At 35.5% G+C, this 18537-nt stretch overlaps 1 protein-coding gene and 2 pseudogenes across 1 annotated transcript; 2 read left to right on the top strand and 1 right to left on the bottom strand.

The window, feature by feature from the left end:
- Window positions 1-1841: 1841 nt before the first annotated feature.
- LOC120127055 (protein VACUOLELESS1-like) lies at window positions 1842-10968 on the bottom strand. Its single transcript, XM_039145063.1, has 15 exons — window positions 10064-10968; window positions 9116-9409; window positions 8643-8782; window positions 8198-8303; window positions 8024-8116; window positions 7665-7754; window positions 7469-7582; window positions 7262-7369; window positions 6909-6982; window positions 6442-6496; window positions 5229-5410; window positions 4701-4830; window positions 4413-4515; window positions 2363-2460; window positions 1842-2179 (listed from the first exon to the last, which is right to left on the bottom strand). The coding sequence occupies exons 1-15, from the start codon at window positions 10844-10846 to the stop codon at window positions 2015-2017; spliced, it is 2535 nt and encodes an 844-aa protein (XP_039000994.1). The 5' UTR covers window positions 10847-10968; the 3' UTR covers window positions 1842-2014.
- Window positions 10969-13151: 2183 nt separating this feature from the next.
- Window positions 13152-14689, top strand: LOC120127060 (annotated as a pseudogene).
- Window positions 14690-15342: 653 nt separating this feature from the next.
- Window positions 15343-17460, top strand: LOC120127062 (annotated as a pseudogene).
- The last annotated feature ends 1077 nt before the right edge of the window (window positions 17461-18537 follow it).

Below are 18537 nucleotides of genomic sequence, written 5' to 3' on the forward strand. Positions count from 1 at the left end.
AGTAGTGTCTAATATTTTTTGTGGTAAATCTGGGTGCCTAACGGCTGACGTTATAAAAGTTACACTTTAGGTGCCTCGGACATTATCACTTTAGGTACTTTGATTGTAACGGTGATTAAAAAAATAAATTGAGTGACATGTCACATTTAGGTACTTTTTTTAATAAAAAATATTATTATATTTAAATAAATTATTTTTTTCTAAAATTATAAAATTGTCCCAAAATCTTAAAAATCTCAAATCCCCAATTTTATGTCTCTTACCGGCTACGACTGCTGACAAAGCCTTTACCATCTCTCTTGTTTGTTGTCATCAGCCTTGCCATTGATATGGCGGTCAGAGTTGTCATGTGTCGCGAATTTCAACCATTTGATTCGTCGGGTTTATTGTCGATTTTATCGTCGGGTGGGGTTTCAGGTGACTGTTTGTCTGGTAACTGACCGTCAGGTGGAGGTGTGTTCGAGTGGTTGGCAGCAACAGCAGCAAAAGTGATGGTCGGTGTTGGTATAAGAGTAAAATTAAGATTTTCAAAGTTTTTGAAGCTTTTTTAAGATTTCTGGAACTTTTGGACTTTATTTCGTTAACAACCGAAACACCTAGAGTGATAGACACTTAGATTGACTGGAAAAAAAATTTGAATGCCACTTTAAAAAAGCGGTATAATTTAACTTTCTTATATTAGGCCTATCTTTTCTGAAATGTTTATGTTTCACCCGTTTCCAAATAATGCGTATAAGATATGATCCTTAAATGGTTATTCTGAAATATTTTTTAAAAAGTTGAATATATTTGTGTCGGATGTAATGGTTTTTTTCTTCTTGATAAACCGAGTACCAGATATGGAGCCCAAATGAGCCTTGCAGAGCCACCTGGGGTGGAAACAAAGCCTATCCAAATAAGCACCGACATAACCCCAACCCACTCGAGTGCAAATCGGAGCACAGGTGAAGTCTAATGAAATTCCATCAAGATACCCAAAAAAGGTAAACAACCTGGACCTACACGTTGGTTAGATAACCCGTTCTTTGAGATCTTTCTTGGGCTGCTTTCAAAGACATGGCTTCACCCAGAGGCTACCTTAGAGTGCTACTCATATGATCGGCAGCATGTCATATCAATCTCTTGCTCTTAGACCTGTCATGTTTAACCATGACACTAGAAAGAGACGGCAAGAGTGGAGGAGATGAAGATGAGAACGACGAGGATGCATAAAGGGAAAAAGGAAGCAAGGAGAGGATGAAGAGAGGTGGAAAGAGGATGGCGGCAACCAGCCCAAAGGCCGGCGCTGCCGCTGGTTAGATCTGCAATGAATATGTGCGAGCAGCACTAGAGAGAGAGAACAAAAAGGGGCAAGTCTAGGGTTTTTTCTTTAGGTGGCAATGAGTTGCATTCTTGCATCATTGGGATCAAGACTGATGGATTTAGTTTTGTTTGGTTGGGCAAAACATTTCGCTTCAAACATTCAAATGGTTATAAGTGATAGAGCACCCAAAACACTTGTGCGTACATACTTATATAAGAGAATGTTTGATAGCAACTCTGCACTAAACCCTTAAGTGCGGACTTCGCTAATATGTAGTGAACTACTCGTACGCACAAATGATGCTTAGATGTCTGGGCATTGTCGGGTTACGAGTGTTATATGATATCTCTCCTAGAAAATAAATTTGAGTCCCAAGTGCAACACAATATAGCCTCTATAGGCAGCATGAACTCGAGAACCATTTGAGGCCAATTAATCTTGCTCACCGGAACAAGCCTTGAATCTAACTCCAATAGTTCAATAACAATTAAGACTGAAGCAATCTCATTGGCAAAGAGAGATTACTTAAAGGAAACACTCAAATTTAATCTTTTACACTCAAAACCTGCAATCTCTATTTCTCTTCATAAATATGCGCACGACGCTAGCCTCTCCCTGATAAAAACAAACAAAATAATATACACAATAGCTGAAACTTCAAAATCATTTGCATCAGTAATGATGACAACATTAATATCATATATATAATGACTATGAAACACTTGGGAAAGACAATCGATCCCGAAGTGTGTCAAAAAGTGAGGAAGCTGCTGCATTTTGTTGAAATGTTAGTTTCAATCTCCCTAGCAATTCACCATCTTTGGCTTGAGATGCTGCATCAGCAGCTTCTTTGGCCATGCCAATCCGAGCATATGCCTGTCAGAACCATAGATGAATCTTGACCAAGGGTAATAAATGATAAAATCTTATTACATCTATTCTAAAAAGAAATTCAACCACTTGCATCTAGTGGTTTAGCGATCAAGAAGAAAAATGAAAACTAATGATTCCCATTGAAAGCTGATGAACTCATCGATCAAATTAGACATGCATTGTTACCTCAGCCCTTTCTCGGAGATCAGCAAGTTTGGGGATATATTTTAGAGCTTCACCTTTTTCATCAGCATCAATGCATGCCTCAACAAATGGCCTATAACCTGTTTGGTGCACAAAGAAAAAAAGAAGAGAAATATACTGTTAAAATAAAAGAAAGCTAACATGCCATTCAGAAAAATAGGAGAAGAAACACTCATTGTGGTGAAAAAACTAATTCAATTAGTGTATTCAGACAAACCCAGCATATATTACAGCATGATCTATTTCTGCATACAAACTCTTTTGAAAAAAAAATGTCAAAGAGAGACTAGAATTTTGCATATGCATTAACTGATACACAAAAGTACTTGTATGTTTACTTAAAAAAACTACGCTGACCTAGTTAAAAGAAATACCTAAACTCGTCTTTCTAAAAAAGCAGCAATTTTTTTTTATAGGAATTGAAGGCCTCATTAAAAACCCCCTTCATGATTGAGGAACTCAGATTGAATTCCTTAATCAGAGGAAGGAGGAAAAGAGTGCCTTATACTTTATTAATAAAAGATACATAAGATTTACAACAACAAGAAGAAACCTTACAAACAATCATAACAACCCATAATAAAAACCCCTAAAAACACACTGAAATTAGCCAATACCAGACTTTGCCAACCCATCAGCCTCTATATTGGCTGTCCTAGCCACCCATCTAATAACTCCCTCCACTTCTTTAAGCTTAACCGCTATTTCACTGACAGTAGGGGCATAGAAAACAGGGCACAAAGTTCCATTCTTAACCCATTCCACTACCATTTTACAATCTGATTCAATAATCAATCGACCCTTAATATCAACTCTCATTGAATCAAAGAAATATAGTCCCTCATGAACAGCCTTTAACTCCATTAGAATAGGAGGACCCGGACCAGTAGCCTTCTTAAAAGAACCTAGAAGTAGACCTTCATCATCTCTTAGAATACCCACAATTCCACTGCTCTTCCAATCACAACTGGTAGCCGCATCCACATTCAGTTTGACAAAGCCCTTAGGGGGGGACCAAGGGATCGTAGAGACAATCGATTTATTGAGAGGGAAATATGAATCCCCAAAGGAAGGGTCACTAATAAGAGAATCCAAAGAAATGACTGAACCTGCAAACTTAGCTAAGAACCAAGATGCAAGCCTTACTCTTGCTAAAAAAAATAAGTTAGTCTGGTATAAATTCCCTCTTTCAAAGACTATCATTTCTAACTTTCCAAACAGTCCAAATAACAGCAGCGGGAATAAAGTTCCAAATCGCAGAACTGGAATTAAGATCTTCCCAAGCCAACAGGAAGTTCTGCGCATTATCTTGAAAAACCGAGCTAATATTCCAATAATGCACAAATTTATTCCAAAGAGACCAAACGACAGAACAAGAAAAGAATAAAAGTGAGGAGGATTCATCAACCAAATTACAAAGAGGACAAGAGAGATCTTCAATATCCGTAACTCCTCTTTTAACCAGTTCAGTCCTCACTGGCAGTTTTTGAAGAACCACCTGCCACATAAAAAACTCAATTCTTGGTGGCACCAATCCTTTCCACAGAACTTTCTTCCAAAAAGAATTCTCCTGGGAACCCGGGGAACAAATATTCACACACGAATTTACAGAATAAACACCAGCCCCATTCCCTTTCCAGATCAGAGCATCGCTGGCCTCTTTAGACAAACAAAAATTAGAAATGATAGTAAAAACGCAGCAAATTAAATTATAATATAAACAAATATCTCTACTTTTCCCATTTTCTTTGTTTTTTTCCTTTGCCTAATTCTTTTGTCCCTACCAAACTGACGATAAAGGTACAAAAAAGGGGAAGAACGTAAATCTTAAGAAAATCCAACCCGCACTACTTCAACTTGTGATGTTCATTTAGAACCTAAGCTTTGGTAATATCAAGTAAGAAAGATCGCTCGGAAACAACAGCATTATATATCTTTCATAATAGCAAGTAACTGAGATCACTTGCAGATAATGCTTGACTATGTCATCTATCTGAGTCCCATAATTGAAACAAAAGTGTTGATAGCTTACCAATTGGTGGTCTCTTCTCTTTCGAAAACTTCTCAAGAGCTTCCCAATCTCTGATTGTAGCCAAAGCAAAAACTTTAAGCCAATACCATCTCTTCTCAGAAACCTGAGACAAGGGGAAAAAGTGATTCAATAGGTGATCAGAGCAATCTGAAAGCAAGAAGCCAAAACTCAGAGAAACTGATGAATTGATGAAATATCTTGTGTCACCAAGGAAAATTCTTCCAACAAGATAGAATATAGGGCAAACTTTTGGTGATGTCAAATAGAAAGCAGGGGAAGTTTATGAACCTTGAACTCATTCTTCACTTTCATTGCAGCCCGATGATTCCCCAGAACAATACATGTACGTATAGTATCACTGATACTTGAATCAACAAATATGGCCTGCTTTGTACTTACTTCTAACTCATGCTGTATTCTGCACCATTCGGAAGTATTTGAAAAAGTACATAAATCGGTACTGTATTAGCAGGCAATTCATGTTATAATAAAATTAAAAAGAAAATTGAAAGAAAGAAAAGTAAATATATTTGCTCATAATGGTTGGAAACTAGGACAGACAATAAACAAACTATAATCTCCTATCATGTCATAAAATTTCTTGTTCTAATATAGCCTAAGTTTTGCTAATGGAAAATGAAAACTCAATCTCTAGCTTCTATTATAATCCTCCTTGTCCAGTATTATAAATGGCTGGATTTTTTTGCTTTTGGATTTTTAAGTTATTTTCTAACTAGATTAGGCCACACCAATTGCAATTTAGTTTGAAGTTTGATGACTTGACAGACAAAAAAACAAGAAGTTGATATCCCTCACCTCAACAACTTTGCATGCTCCTCAGCAGCCTTGGACTCAAAGGTATGTTCCTTGGTTTCAGCAAAAAGATGCTGAGCCTTGTCAATTAGTTTTATGCGTGGACCATGAAGCGGGGATCCTTTGCTTGCCATTGGATTTTTTCCAGGTTCCCATGATTCTTTCCACAGAAGAAATGCAACTTCCTACAGTACAGCAAACCTCAAATTAAAACAAAGTGGACAATCATTTATCACATATCCAACCAACTATTTACTCGTAACTTGGTGGGTCTTTGATGCATATTTAAGCTTTGACCAGTAGAAGGCTACAACTTATAACAGAAAGATTGACAGAACAAACAAGAAAGAGAGCAAGCCATCCTTTTACTTTTCCAGCCATTTATGAATTTGCCATCAACCTTTGACGTACCATCTCTTATCTACTATTCTGATGGCAAGAAATGACTAAGGCATCTTCAATGCTTAATGTTAGATATTTAATTATTCATTCATTCAACATAGCACTTGAACATTTACACACTAAAAAAGGAGGAACCCGGTTTCATGCCTGAAATTTTATGCGCAGTTACCTACTTATCTCCTTCAAAAAATCCCTGAAGACACCTCATACAATCAATTAGATTGGCAAATTAAAATATTTTACGGATATTAGCAGTAGTATAAAGCAACATTTGATAACAAATACAAATTAAAATCTTTGATCCATAAGGAGAACCTATGCCACTAAACTTCTTTGCTCCATGCGGTTAGCTGACAGAGTAATGGTGGTCAAGTAGTCCAGCCACAGCCAAAAAGTCATTAAACTGATAACTGGTTGAAAAAAAATTGCAAGTCTTTGGCAATCAGTAAACATTGTATATTATATCATCTGAAAAAACTACCATACTCGATAGTATTATATGATCAGAAAACCAAGCAATACTAATGAGCTCAAAGCTGGATACCCTTCCCAATACTAGATATCATTCAACAACCGACAATGTCCATTTTGGCAGTTGAATCTTTTCTAGTATCCATTTGTTAATAATAGAAGTTCAATGATGTAATTTGATAAAACTAAAGGTTTGTAACTTGTATGAAAATCGGTGCTAAATTGACCAATAGTGCAAATTACCTAAGAATCAGCAAGAAATAGAAATAACAATAATGATTATAACACCAACAATAATTCTAAGAATGATTCAGCAATATAGCACCCAAAAGCTGAATCTTACTTGAAGTTGCCCGGTAGATAGAAAGAAATCTTTCAAAAATTCATGCTTATAGCACCTGAAACACAAAATATCATGAATAGTTAACAATAAACCCTGACCCATACACTCTTTTTTTTTTTGAAAATTTGGTATCCTTGATGATAAAAGCTTCATTTTGACCATCATTGACAGAAAAATGACCATTATTAATAGCTCAATGGCCGCCAAAACCAGAGCAAACACCTATTCAAGGAAATACATATCAATAATATTCATTACTTAATACTAAAGAAGTATTACAAACATCTAAGCAGTGTGTGAGGTCATGCACTTTGTATTATCTCTTCAGCCTCGCAGATTTAATATATCATGTCTAACTAGATCATAATTACATGTAGCTTTTTTTTGGACATTTATTTGCAAACTCATGTGCTTAGAAAAGATTAGAAATAGAATATTTAAGAATGTTCCTTTAGTTGTGTACCTACCGTGCATAAGATATAAACAAATCACGTGGCAGGGGTCTAGCCTGAATCATTCCAAAGAACTCCAATGGTTGCCTCTGCATGAACATAAAGATGTAACCAGTTCAAGAAAATTTATTGGCAACTTCAAGTCTAGTAATCCCCAGGCTAGTCATGAACAGGTAATTAGCAAGAAATCAATGAGGAAAGTCAAATCAAGACCTTTTACAAAAACAGTGAAACCCTAAAGATTTCTAGTATCCCTGAGCTATTCTTAACAGGTAATTAGCAAGACACTCAATGAAGAAAGTCAAACCAACATCACTATCCTCCACACACATTAGCTGAATTTTATGGTTTGTGTAACAAAGCAATACCTTTTGCCAGATATGGAAGAGAACAAGATAGACAAGGTCGGTGTCACCGCTTTCTGTTGCCTTCATCAAAGCAGTATCTTCTTCTCCTATGCTTAACAAAAGTGGCACCTGAAGTGAAATGATAAAATGATCATAATCAATATGATAATATGGTAAGATTCCAAAACGATCCTTATAAACAAAATCTCATAATATAAGGAATTTAACCTGTTTAGAAGAGCGAGGTTCATGCTCAACAAGCATAGCAGCTAACTTTCGCCGGCCATTCTTATCTGCATGAGCGGCAACTGCTGCATATGATATGCCTCTACATAGTTTTAGCTGAAACTCAAAAGGCACAGAAATTCAGGTAATGTATTTGCACGAAATCAAATTCACAAATAAACCAAAATTCTTGGGCTACCTTATCAAGTAGAATTTCTAACTGAGTTGCATCTGGAATTGCTAACGAAGCTGTTATCTTTGAGCATGCCCAATGCATTATCACCACCTCCTACATGAAAACAATCAATAGAAAATGAAATCATATGCATGTCATCTTACTTCCTACTTTCCAATAAAATGCAGCAATCAGTTCTTAGTAATGAAAACATAATAATTAATGAAGGTGTAACCTAACTCCCATCAAGCAAATGAATTTTGGGTGCAGTCTTAAGGTTTAGGTTTTACTTCTATGAATAAGGCACAAATTGTGGAAATTTACTATAGGAAAAAGACGTAACACAATGACTATATATAGAGAAATCAGCAATTGGAACTTACTTGATTCATTCCAATGTACTCTGATATCCGCAGTGCAAGAAGGTGGCGATGAGCATTAATCAATCGAGCAATCAGCACAGATGGTGTAAGCAACTAAGAGAAGAACATTATTCAGTTGCGGTATGTAAGAAAAAAAATCTTGAAATCATATTTGAAATGGAAAATCATTAAGACCTTATATTGCTTAATACTGAGAGGGATGCCAATCTCAGGATCACGCACAGCATTTAAGACCCGCAAAGTTTTACACATCTCTTGAATACGATCACGTTGAAAATTGCTGCCAAAGCCAACTGGATATCATTACCAATAGCATAAATCACAAGGGAAAACTAGAACACCAACAGTAGAAGGTAGCTACAAAATTAGTAAATTACCATACCAAAAATCACAAAAGCATGCATCAAGGCTAAAGAGCAACTGTGAGTATGGGAAAATTGGAGACTGCAGTAACCGTATAAAAACTAAAAGTGGAGTAAAGTAAACTATGCAGATTACTGTCTAATTTAACGCTAAACATGGAATAAAAGAAACTCAAATCAAATTTCAAGATGCTTTCATTTTCAAAACAAGCCACTTGTTCTAACATCATATCAGTCTAACAAGAATTCCGACAAACCTGCAAAAGGCTTGTCCATAGCTTGCAGCTCTTAATAGACTTCTTTGACGTGAAACATCAAATTCATGACCAGCAGCATCAATGCAGGCTTCAACAGCCTCAGGCAAGGATTTTTGAATCAATCTCAAATTTTCATCTGCCTGATAACAAATCGGCAACAAAAATATCATTAAGAAATCATTCCATCTCAACAACTAATTAATTTCTTTATGTTTTGATCCCTGAAAAGTGGTTAGTTTAGAGGAGAATGAAAAGTGATTTTTTTTATTAGGATAGTAAGGATGAGAAGAGCACCAATTGCACCAAAGATACTCTGTGCATATACACTAATATACATCAGCAAAACTTGATGCTATATTACGCAACAATACAACTAGCTTTATCTTTGCGGCAAAGGATCAGTGAAGTTGATACCATTTACCAATATAAACTTGAAATCAACTACTTCTCTCAGTAAAAGAAGCCATTGGTACCTTTGCACTTCTCCTGTCAAAATGATCCAAGGCATCATAAAGCAATGCAGCAGGTGATGTGCTACCAATTTTGAATATAGTTACAGTGGAATCTGGAACCCGTTGCAGAAACTCCAAAATTGAGTTTGATAAAATCCTCACCCCATCACACTCTGGGATCAAAAGTAGTGGCTCATCATAAAAGTAATGTACTGGATCTCCCCGAGGGCCCACCATCAATAATGGTGTATCATCCCAATAAAGAAGTACACTATCCAGTCCACACCAGGCTAGCTGCTCAGGAGGAAGAGCTGACTGTATATGCACAATTAATTAATAACAAGCAAAAGTAAACACTCAAAAATAGAGATTAAAATTATGGATGAAGGAAATAATTAGTAGCATTCAGATTCCTACACAGAAATAAAACGAATTCACAACACTTTCATAAAGTTCCACACACCAATTATCAAAACATCTATAATATTATCATTTTTTTACACATCAAAATATGAATTTCTAAAGCTCCATTTCACACTTGCTTTTATTCTTGTTTCTACCACGCATCAAAGTGTGAACTTCTAAAGCTACATTTGGCTCTTGCTTTTATTCTAGTTTCTGTCTCTTAAAAACTTCAATTAAAGCAAACGCAGTGAGTTATTAATTAAAAATGAGCAAACGAGTAAAATGTACTTCAAATTCTAACAAAATTGTCCCATAAAAACTATAATAAAATATTTTGTTCTCCGAGAAACTTCAAAAACATTCTATACTTTCTATCAAACATTCTTTTTTTCAAGAGATGAAAAAGAGAGAGAGAGAGGCAATTAGCAAAAGCAACAACGAATGGCACCTTACCAAATAAAATTAATCAACAGCATTCAGATGTATTGTCCCTATAGAATTTTACAACTAAGATTAACCATGAACCATTAAGAAAAAGCAAGGAAAGAAAAACAACGAACTAACCTCGCAGTTATACTCCAACAGAACTCCCTTGAAATTAATATCCGTCACCAATATCCGCCCATCATGTGTAAAAATGGCCAAATACTTGCCATCCCAAGAAACGACCAGTTTCTGAACCGGACCCTGAACCATCTCCCCTTCCACTCTCTGTACACTATCTTCATCGACAATCAAAATACCATCACCAATCCCGACCAACACCTCGACATTCCCCGAAACCGTGTATTTTGGCTCGATAACGGCCATGCAATTGGGCAAATCCTCCGCCCCTGTCTCCGCCAGCTGGCATGGACTCATCACCTTAAAATCAGGGATGCAAAACAACAACCCCCCTTCCGTCAAACACACAACGCCGTTGCCCCAAAACACGCATTCCACCACGTTCTGTTCGAAACACTCTTTTCCCAGCGTTACGTTGGGTTCGATCAGCTCGGCGTGGATGTTGTAGCGATATACGGTGCCGTCCTGGACGATGCAGATTAGGGCTTGGTCTTCGGTCCACGACATGCCGATCAAACGCCCGCCGGGGTTCTTCCATACGGTATCGGAGATTAGGACGCCGGAGGAAGTGAAGATGCGAAGCTTCCGGAGAGCTGATTCGGAATAGAGTTGGACAATCTTGGAATCGTCACGGATCACGGCGATCGGACCACCAAAGGGAGCACAGGCGACCTTGTTGCGGGATAAGTCAATGTTCTTCCATCTCATAGGATAGAGCTCAGGCTTACGGTAGTAGCGGTTGTAGAGGAGCTGCCATTCTGCAGCTACCGAAACATTAGCCATTTATGTTTTGGGAGAGTGGAATTGAGAAATTAAGAGTAAGTCCGGAGAATTACTGGAAATAGCGAAGGCATGACAGTATGATGTGAGATCGGGGATACAGTGATTTGATCATTTCGTATTTTTTTTCTGAATTGTCTGTATTGATTAAATTTGAATGTTGTTATTTCAAGTCGAATCTTGAATATTAATAAAATTATATTATTAATAATTTTTTTATATAATTGATTAATTAACAGTATTTATCGCTAATAAGGCTTTTTTTGTACAAGCTAATAAGGTTTTTATTTGTATAATTTAAATGAATAAAAAATATATCATATAATATGATATAGTTTTTCATTTATGTAAGTTATTTTTTTTACATTTATCGTATTAATCATGGATTTGATAATAAATATGTATATTTTTTAAAATATATTATTTAATTAAAATCCTATTACAAAATATCATTATATTTTTAAATATTAAATGAATTAATAATAGGACATAATAATAATTTAATCTTTAAAACTTATATAATTTATTAATTTACTCTTAGAAATAATTTAATATATTTAACTATATTTAAAAAATTTATAATCTTAGTCTTATTTTTCCCCTAAATTACTTGTTCTTCTCCCAAAAATATTATACTAAGTTTCTCTTGCTTTCTTGATATAATAATAGTTTAAAAGTAATTTATTATTTTCTTTATTATATAATGTAATTATTTAATTATTATTATATGATGTAATTATCTAATTACTATTTTGGTTCTATATACTTACTTGTTTTGATAGTATTATTAAAAGTATTAAATTAATAAAAAAAAATAAAATAAATGTGAAATCTATTAAAATTGTTACGAATTATGAAGTAATTGATAAAATATATAAATTTTGGAGATAAAATATTATAATATTATACTTATATTTCAATTTTAACGATGAAATAATATATTTTTAATAATATTTTAATTAAATAATGTTTATTAATTTTTAAAAATAATAATAACTTAATTATTATTAAACTTATAATTAAATGATATTTTTTATTATTTCCTTTACATCCATAGCCCGAAGCTTCTTTCTCTTGGAGAAGACACTGGGGCGTACGAACTAGGCGTTAAACACTTGGGCTTCGTTTCTAAGCCTCAAAAAGCCTCACCACAAGAATAGCCTACTTCAGTTATAAGAATGTAAGCAAATATATATCATAAGCATACTTTCAATTATCTTATATTTTCCATGTAAACTTATATTCCTTTCATATCAATCATATAAGATAATACTACATTCTAAATAATATGTCCATTAATATCAATAAAATATATATTTAAAAAATATTATAAATTCTTTTATGTGCTTTATTTTTCTTTTGTTTTTATTTTAAATAGGAATTATGAATATTTTATTCTATTATTATAGATTATGATACATGTTTTCTTTACTCTTGTGACATAATCCTTATGGTTATGGTACGTCTTTTGCATACATTTGCAGTCGTTTTGATGCTCATACAAAGATCCTCTCTTTAATAAAAGGTTGTTTGGCATTTTAATCAAAATTGTGCAACGAAACAACCTGTCAGATTATTCGGTTCACTCACCATTCTTTTATCACTTTGTAAAACGTCTCGTTTAACAAAGATAAAGAGTTTTTAAGAAGGTTATTGGATTCTTTTGATGTTGATCATCATTCTCAAATGAATTTTTATTTTTCTTTGTATATTTATGTTTAATATTTTTTTATATAATTTTTTTTATGATTATTGTTCATTTTTTCTTTATATTTAGGTGCGTTATAATTTTGGATCTTCAGTTATTTTTATTAATAAAATCTAATTATTGCTGATAAAAAATATAAATATTATATAATCCATTCATCAAATATACTTAAAGATAATAGAGATTGAAAACCCATCCATGAAGATTACTTAACTCTTATCTGATAGGTAGATTACCAAAAAATACTGAGAATAGATCCAAATGATTACCACGAGGGACCTCAAGGACTTGGAGTGCAATGATATGAACAAGGACCACAGTCCACCAATCCCACCTCCTGCTTTTTACCACTTACCCCAAACATTTCCCTCCACACCCAAAAAGTTACATACTCCATTTCTTTACATCGCTCTCAGCTTTTGGAACCATCCATGGGAACAAAACCAGTTTTCCTCATAATTTCCTTATGCAAAAATACCAGTAATTAAGCTTTTTCTATACCCGTATCCGAATATTAATAAACAAAATATTTAGAAATACAAAGTAAATGTATAATAAGCTACTATGGTGCAATGAGAGTAGTGGGAAGCAGAGGTTGATGGTGTGTAGTCTCTCTTCTCAATGTCTTCTTCTTCTTCTTCTATCTTCTCTCTTTGAAATCTAACCTCACCTTTTATCTCTGAAATTCCACTTCCTGCAACACTCCGAAAGGCTACCCTAGAAGTGAACCCACATGGTTCTAAAATTGTTATCTTTTTAATATTCCATGCAATGCATACACAAACCAATTTTATTTTCCACTGTATGGTATGTGAAAGCTACACTTCAGCTTTATCGAATCACAAGAGAGGATTCCCCAATCTTTTCAGCTGCATTTTGCTTTCATCTCTGTCTTTCACTAATACAACACCAACAATGCAAATTCTGACAGTGAAACTGGTTCGTTTCGCCATGATTATATATCTTACGAGCATACTTGGGCCACCGATCGTCAGCTTATCGTCTCAACAACATGGGAAGCCCATTGGCGACCTTGAAGATAAAAGAGGCAACATTCATAAGGTACACGATTGATATGTTTCATGACATAGCAATTTGTTTTCTGATTACAAATGAAGAAGCTTGAGAGTATTTTGTTTCTGGTTTGTTTTTTTAATAGGTGAATCATAAACTGATGTTTGAGATTAAACTACATGGATTCCTCCTGTGGCCTGTGGGCATCAATGGGGTTTTTTATGCCTATTGGGATACTTGCTATCCGAACGTCGAATAAACAAGAATGTGGAAGAAGGCTTAAGATTCTTTTCTATGTTCATGTAGTTTCACAGGCGAGTTCATCTTTACTGTTACTGTAACATCAAGGCTTCTTTCACGACAATAAAATCCAAATAAATATAATAGTATGTATATATATATCGTGAATGCTTGAGAAGCAAGAAAAAGGAAATGAAGAAGGTTACATTGAACTAATAGTTTAGAGAATAATTAATTCTGGTATTTACTAAGAAATGATTCTTAAATGCATCTTTTTTCATGCTTTCAACAGTTAATTTTTGTTCAGCAGATCCTTTCTCTACTTCTTGCAACAGTTGGGGCAGTCATGTCTGTCAAAAACTTCAATAATTCCTTCAACAATCATCATCAAAGACTAGGGTTAGCTTTATATGGTATCATATGGTTGCAAGCCTTGACTGGGGTTCTTCGTCCATGGAGGTAAAAAATATATTTTTTAATTATGGATATCCGTTTAGGATTGAGATTTTCGAGGAAATTTTGAGCATAAAACATTATCTGCAGGGGATCCAAGGGAAGAAGTGGGTGGTTTTCTGCACACTGGTTTCTGGGAACTGCCGTCTCAGTTTTAGGTATAATCAACATTTACACTGGATTGGTAGCATATCATGAAAAGACATCAAGGAGCATAAAACATTGGACCATACTTTTTACTGTTGAAATCCCTTTGATTGCTTTCATTTGCTTGTTTCAAGACAAATGGTTGTACATACAAAAGCAAGGGGTTATTTTGGGAGATGAACCAGTAACACCTGAACAACAACAACCTATTTCATCCACTGAGAAGCCAATGGAATCTACTAGTTACAATTGTTAAAAATATTCTTTTTCTTTAAAAAAATCGTGTTAATCAGGGAGTTAATTACTGACAACTGAGAAGCCTTAATTATACATAGAAACACTTTCTTGGTCGACTTATTTGATGTATTGTGCTGTTACCTTCTTCTCAGCCTTATTATTGCCCGGTCACTGTTTTATCCATTTTTATGAAGTTGGAAAGGAAATAAGCATGGAATTTCTTGGTTCTTTCATTTTTAATCACTTGTCAGAATTCATCATTAAGCCATGTTTAAATTCTTTTAATGAAATTAATTAGTAATATTTTACACTCTCTTGTTAATTAGAAAAACTCAGATTATGAAATGGTCTGTGATCTCATCTGATGCAATACATCAATTGTAGATCACTTTCTTCACATTCATCTTTCTGTTTCTCTGTCTTCCCCTAAATCCAAGCAAAACGACTTTTCGCCTTCAAAATCACATTTCAACAATGTCTTGCCCAAAGGTCTAGCACCAACAACAGTCAACAGAGTCCTCCATGACCCAAATGGTGTAATGATCGTAACATAACAGAGATATTTCCAAATGTTTTTTCGTGACATTTGATCTAACATACATCGATCTACAACTTGTATATAGAAAACAAATGTGGAATTTTAGTAAATTGACTCAACATATGAAAACAAACGTGGAAGAAGGGAAACAAAGGAAGAATGTTGAAAGAAAATTCAAATGCGAGAAAGAATGCAGTAATAGAATCTTGCTTGCACTGTCTAGTATTCATTTGCAAGCTTTGTTCATCTTTTATCCCTTTCTTCATATGCATCTCTCTCCGGTTCCCTGTTTTTCCCCTGCAATGGAGAATTCAAGCAAAAGTACTTTTTGCCTTCAAAACCTCTTATTTCTCCTCCTTTCCTGGCTCTTCTTCTTTATTCAATACCTTGTCGTTCCTGTTACAGGATATTTCCATGTTACCCCTTACATCCCTATAGAAAATATCACAATTGATTGTGGTTCTTCCACGAGTGTCCCATCTCTTGATGGCCGTTCTTGGGTCGGAGATGTCGGTGGAAAATTCATCCTCATAGAGCAACCAAACAATAAGAACAAATCATCAGCGGTTAAACTTGAATCCCAGCTGCCGTCATTTGTTGATTCGGTCCCTTATTCCACAGCACGTCTATCTTACTCAGAGTTCACCTATTCGATTCCCCTCACCACTGGCCCAAAGTTCATTCGCTTCTACTTCTATCCAACTTCTTATCCAGGCTTTGCAGACCCTTATAATAAAGCTTTCTTCCTGTTAAAGCTGGTCTTTTTACCCTTCTTAGCAATTTCAATGCTTTACTTCATGCTCGAGTTGAACTTACACTTGTCAATGAATTTTATGTTAACGTTCATGAAAGTCAAAGGGTAGTCCAAATATATCTGATTCTTATGCTTTCATCAACGGAATCGAAGTTGTTGAAATGCCAACCAATCTCTATCATGGACCAGCAATTAACGATGGGGTAACTTTTCTAGGCCAGGCCCAGGCAGAAGACACAGCCCTTGATATGATGTATCGAATCAACGTTGGTGGGAAAGAAATCTCGGCAGCAGATAAATCAAGTCCAAGGAAATTCACCACCAACCACAACCAAGCCTGATAAATCAACAAGGACAATTATCTTTGCTGTTGTTGCTCTGATTTCCGGCATTGTTACTGTCTCTCTGTTACTTTTCCTGATTTTCCGAAACTGTTCCAATAACTTTGCCAACAACAGCATCCCTGCTCCACCTTCTGATATTTGTCGCCGTTTCTCACTAAGGGAGACCAAAACAGCTACCAACAACTTCGATAAGAGTTTCATCATCGGAAGAGGAGGATTTGGCGACGTGTACAAAGGATTCACTAAGGCTTGCCCCACCCCCTTGCAATTAAACGACTCAATTCAAGTTCACAACAAGGGGTGCTTGAGTTTAGGACCGAAATCGAGATGCTCTCCAAACTTAGGCACCAAAACTTAGTCGCTCTACTTGGATATTGCGAAGATAATAAGGAAATGATCCATGTGTATGATTACATGCTTCATGGGACGTTGAGAGATCACCTCTACAACACTAATAATCCCCCATTACAATGGGAGCAGAGGCTCAAGATGTGTATTGGTGCTGCACATGGACTGCACTATCTCCACCTAGGTCCCAACCACACCATCATTCATCGTGATGTGAAGACAACAAATATTTTGTTAAACGAGAAATGGGTGGCCAAAGTGTCTGATTTTGGATTGTCTAAAATGAATGATTTATCCAACACTCATATCAGCACTGCCGTCAAGGGCAGATTTGGGTACTTAGATCCCGAATATTACCGTCTTCAGAAATGAACTGAAAAATCCGATGTTTACTCTTTCGGTGTGGTGTTGTGTGAAGTTCTATGTGCGAGAGTACCGATAGATCGAACTTCTGAGGATCATATGCAAATAAGTTTGGCAGAGTGGGCACAACATTGCAAGAACAATGGAAGCCTTGATCAAATAATAGATCCATATTTACAGGGTAAGATCAGCCTTCCAAGCCTATTGAAACTTGGAGAAGTAGCTATAAGTTGTTTAGCTTCGGAAGGGATGAAAAGGCCGACAATGAGTGAAGTGCTGTATGGACTTGAGCTTGCATTGCAACTGCAGGGAAGTGAAATGAACGGAAACGATGAGCATGATGCAAATAACTCATCCAATGTTGATTATCATGTGTTGTATACAAGTGGTAGTGGGTCAATGAGGGTTGGTCGTTAGAATCAATGTTTTAATTATTTGCTCATTGTAATCTTATGAACTAATGTTTGATAATTTTATTATTCTTAATCCAACTGTCCTACTCAATCCATGATGATAGTACTCAATTCATAAATTCATAAGCCCAGAATTGTGTATAAAAATAAAATAAAAAGAAGGAACTTCCGTTACGGACTGTTCATAAGATACTGTATTTGTTTCTTAGCTTTCTTTCACCCACGTGCACTCTACACACAAATATCTTTGGAAAGCTAACATATTTTCCAACAAATTCTGATCTTTCTTTTTTGTACACGTTACATGTTTAGAAGAAAATCAAGGCATTTGAACTTATAATAACATTTTGAAGTCGTTATACAACAAAATCAATTAAATTAATGTATATATATATGTTTCAATTCATGTACATATGAATTTGAACTGGATCCAGCACCTCATATTAACCCAGATAGTAACTCATAGTCGAACAGGCTAACCTCTTGTTCATGCCGAGAACTGTAATATGGCTCAGCATCGAACATCCATGACTCCAGATTCTGGCACGCTAACCATTCCGTCTGTTGGTCACTCGTCGACAAGTTAGACATTTCGTCAAACATGTCACGATCACCCGTCTGAAACAGTTCAGCTATTTGGTTCATATCATTCAACCGAAATGCTTGGTCATCAAGTGACTCCAACGAACAACCCAACGACGAATCTGTAAGCAATGTTGAGGTGAAATCTGGGAAGACTTCTCCTTGATCTTCGATTCTAATGACCGGGACGATCTTCGCAACGTCATCCGGAACCGGAACAGTTTGGTTCCGGTAACCGGTAAGCTCTTGAACAAGCTGCTTGAAGCTTGAACTGTGGGTAATATAAACCTTGGGCCTCAAAACTTTGTTTACGCTGTGAAGTTGCTCATCGACGTTCTTGGATGTTCTTCTTGTTGATGCTAGCTGATGAATTACCTTCTTTCCCATTGTTAATTGTTTCCCCTTTTTTTCAGGAAAAAAAAAATCTTACTTTGGGTTTTCTTTATGTTGATCGTTGAATGAAAAATATCTGAGAAAAGGGAGGTATAAATATGTAGTTTCCGGTGAAATGGATAGGGGTGTGCGTGGATTATCTTACAAAAACCAAGTCTTA

The sequence above is a fragment of the Hibiscus syriacus genome, unplaced genomic scaffold (assembly GCF_006381635.1).
Source record: "Hibiscus syriacus cultivar Baekdansim isolate YM2019G1 unplaced genomic scaffold, ASM638163v2 tig00110462_pilon, whole genome shotgun sequence".
Taxonomy (NCBI): Eukaryota; Viridiplantae; Streptophyta; class Magnoliopsida; order Malvales; family Malvaceae; genus Hibiscus; species Hibiscus syriacus.

Coding starts and splice junctions, on each gene's coding strand:
- LOC120127055 (XM_039145063.1), bottom strand. CDS start 10,846: ATGGCTAATGTTTCGGTAGCTGCAGAATGGCAGCTCCTCTACAACCGC. Junction 7,755..8,023: donor AGTACATTGGAATGAATCAA/GTAAGTTCCAAT, acceptor GTTTTCATGTAG/GAGGTGGTGATAATGCATTG. Junction 4,516..4,700: donor AAGTGAAGAATGAGTTCAAG/GTTCATAAACTT, acceptor CCCTTGTCTCAG/GTTTCTGAGAAGAGATGGTA.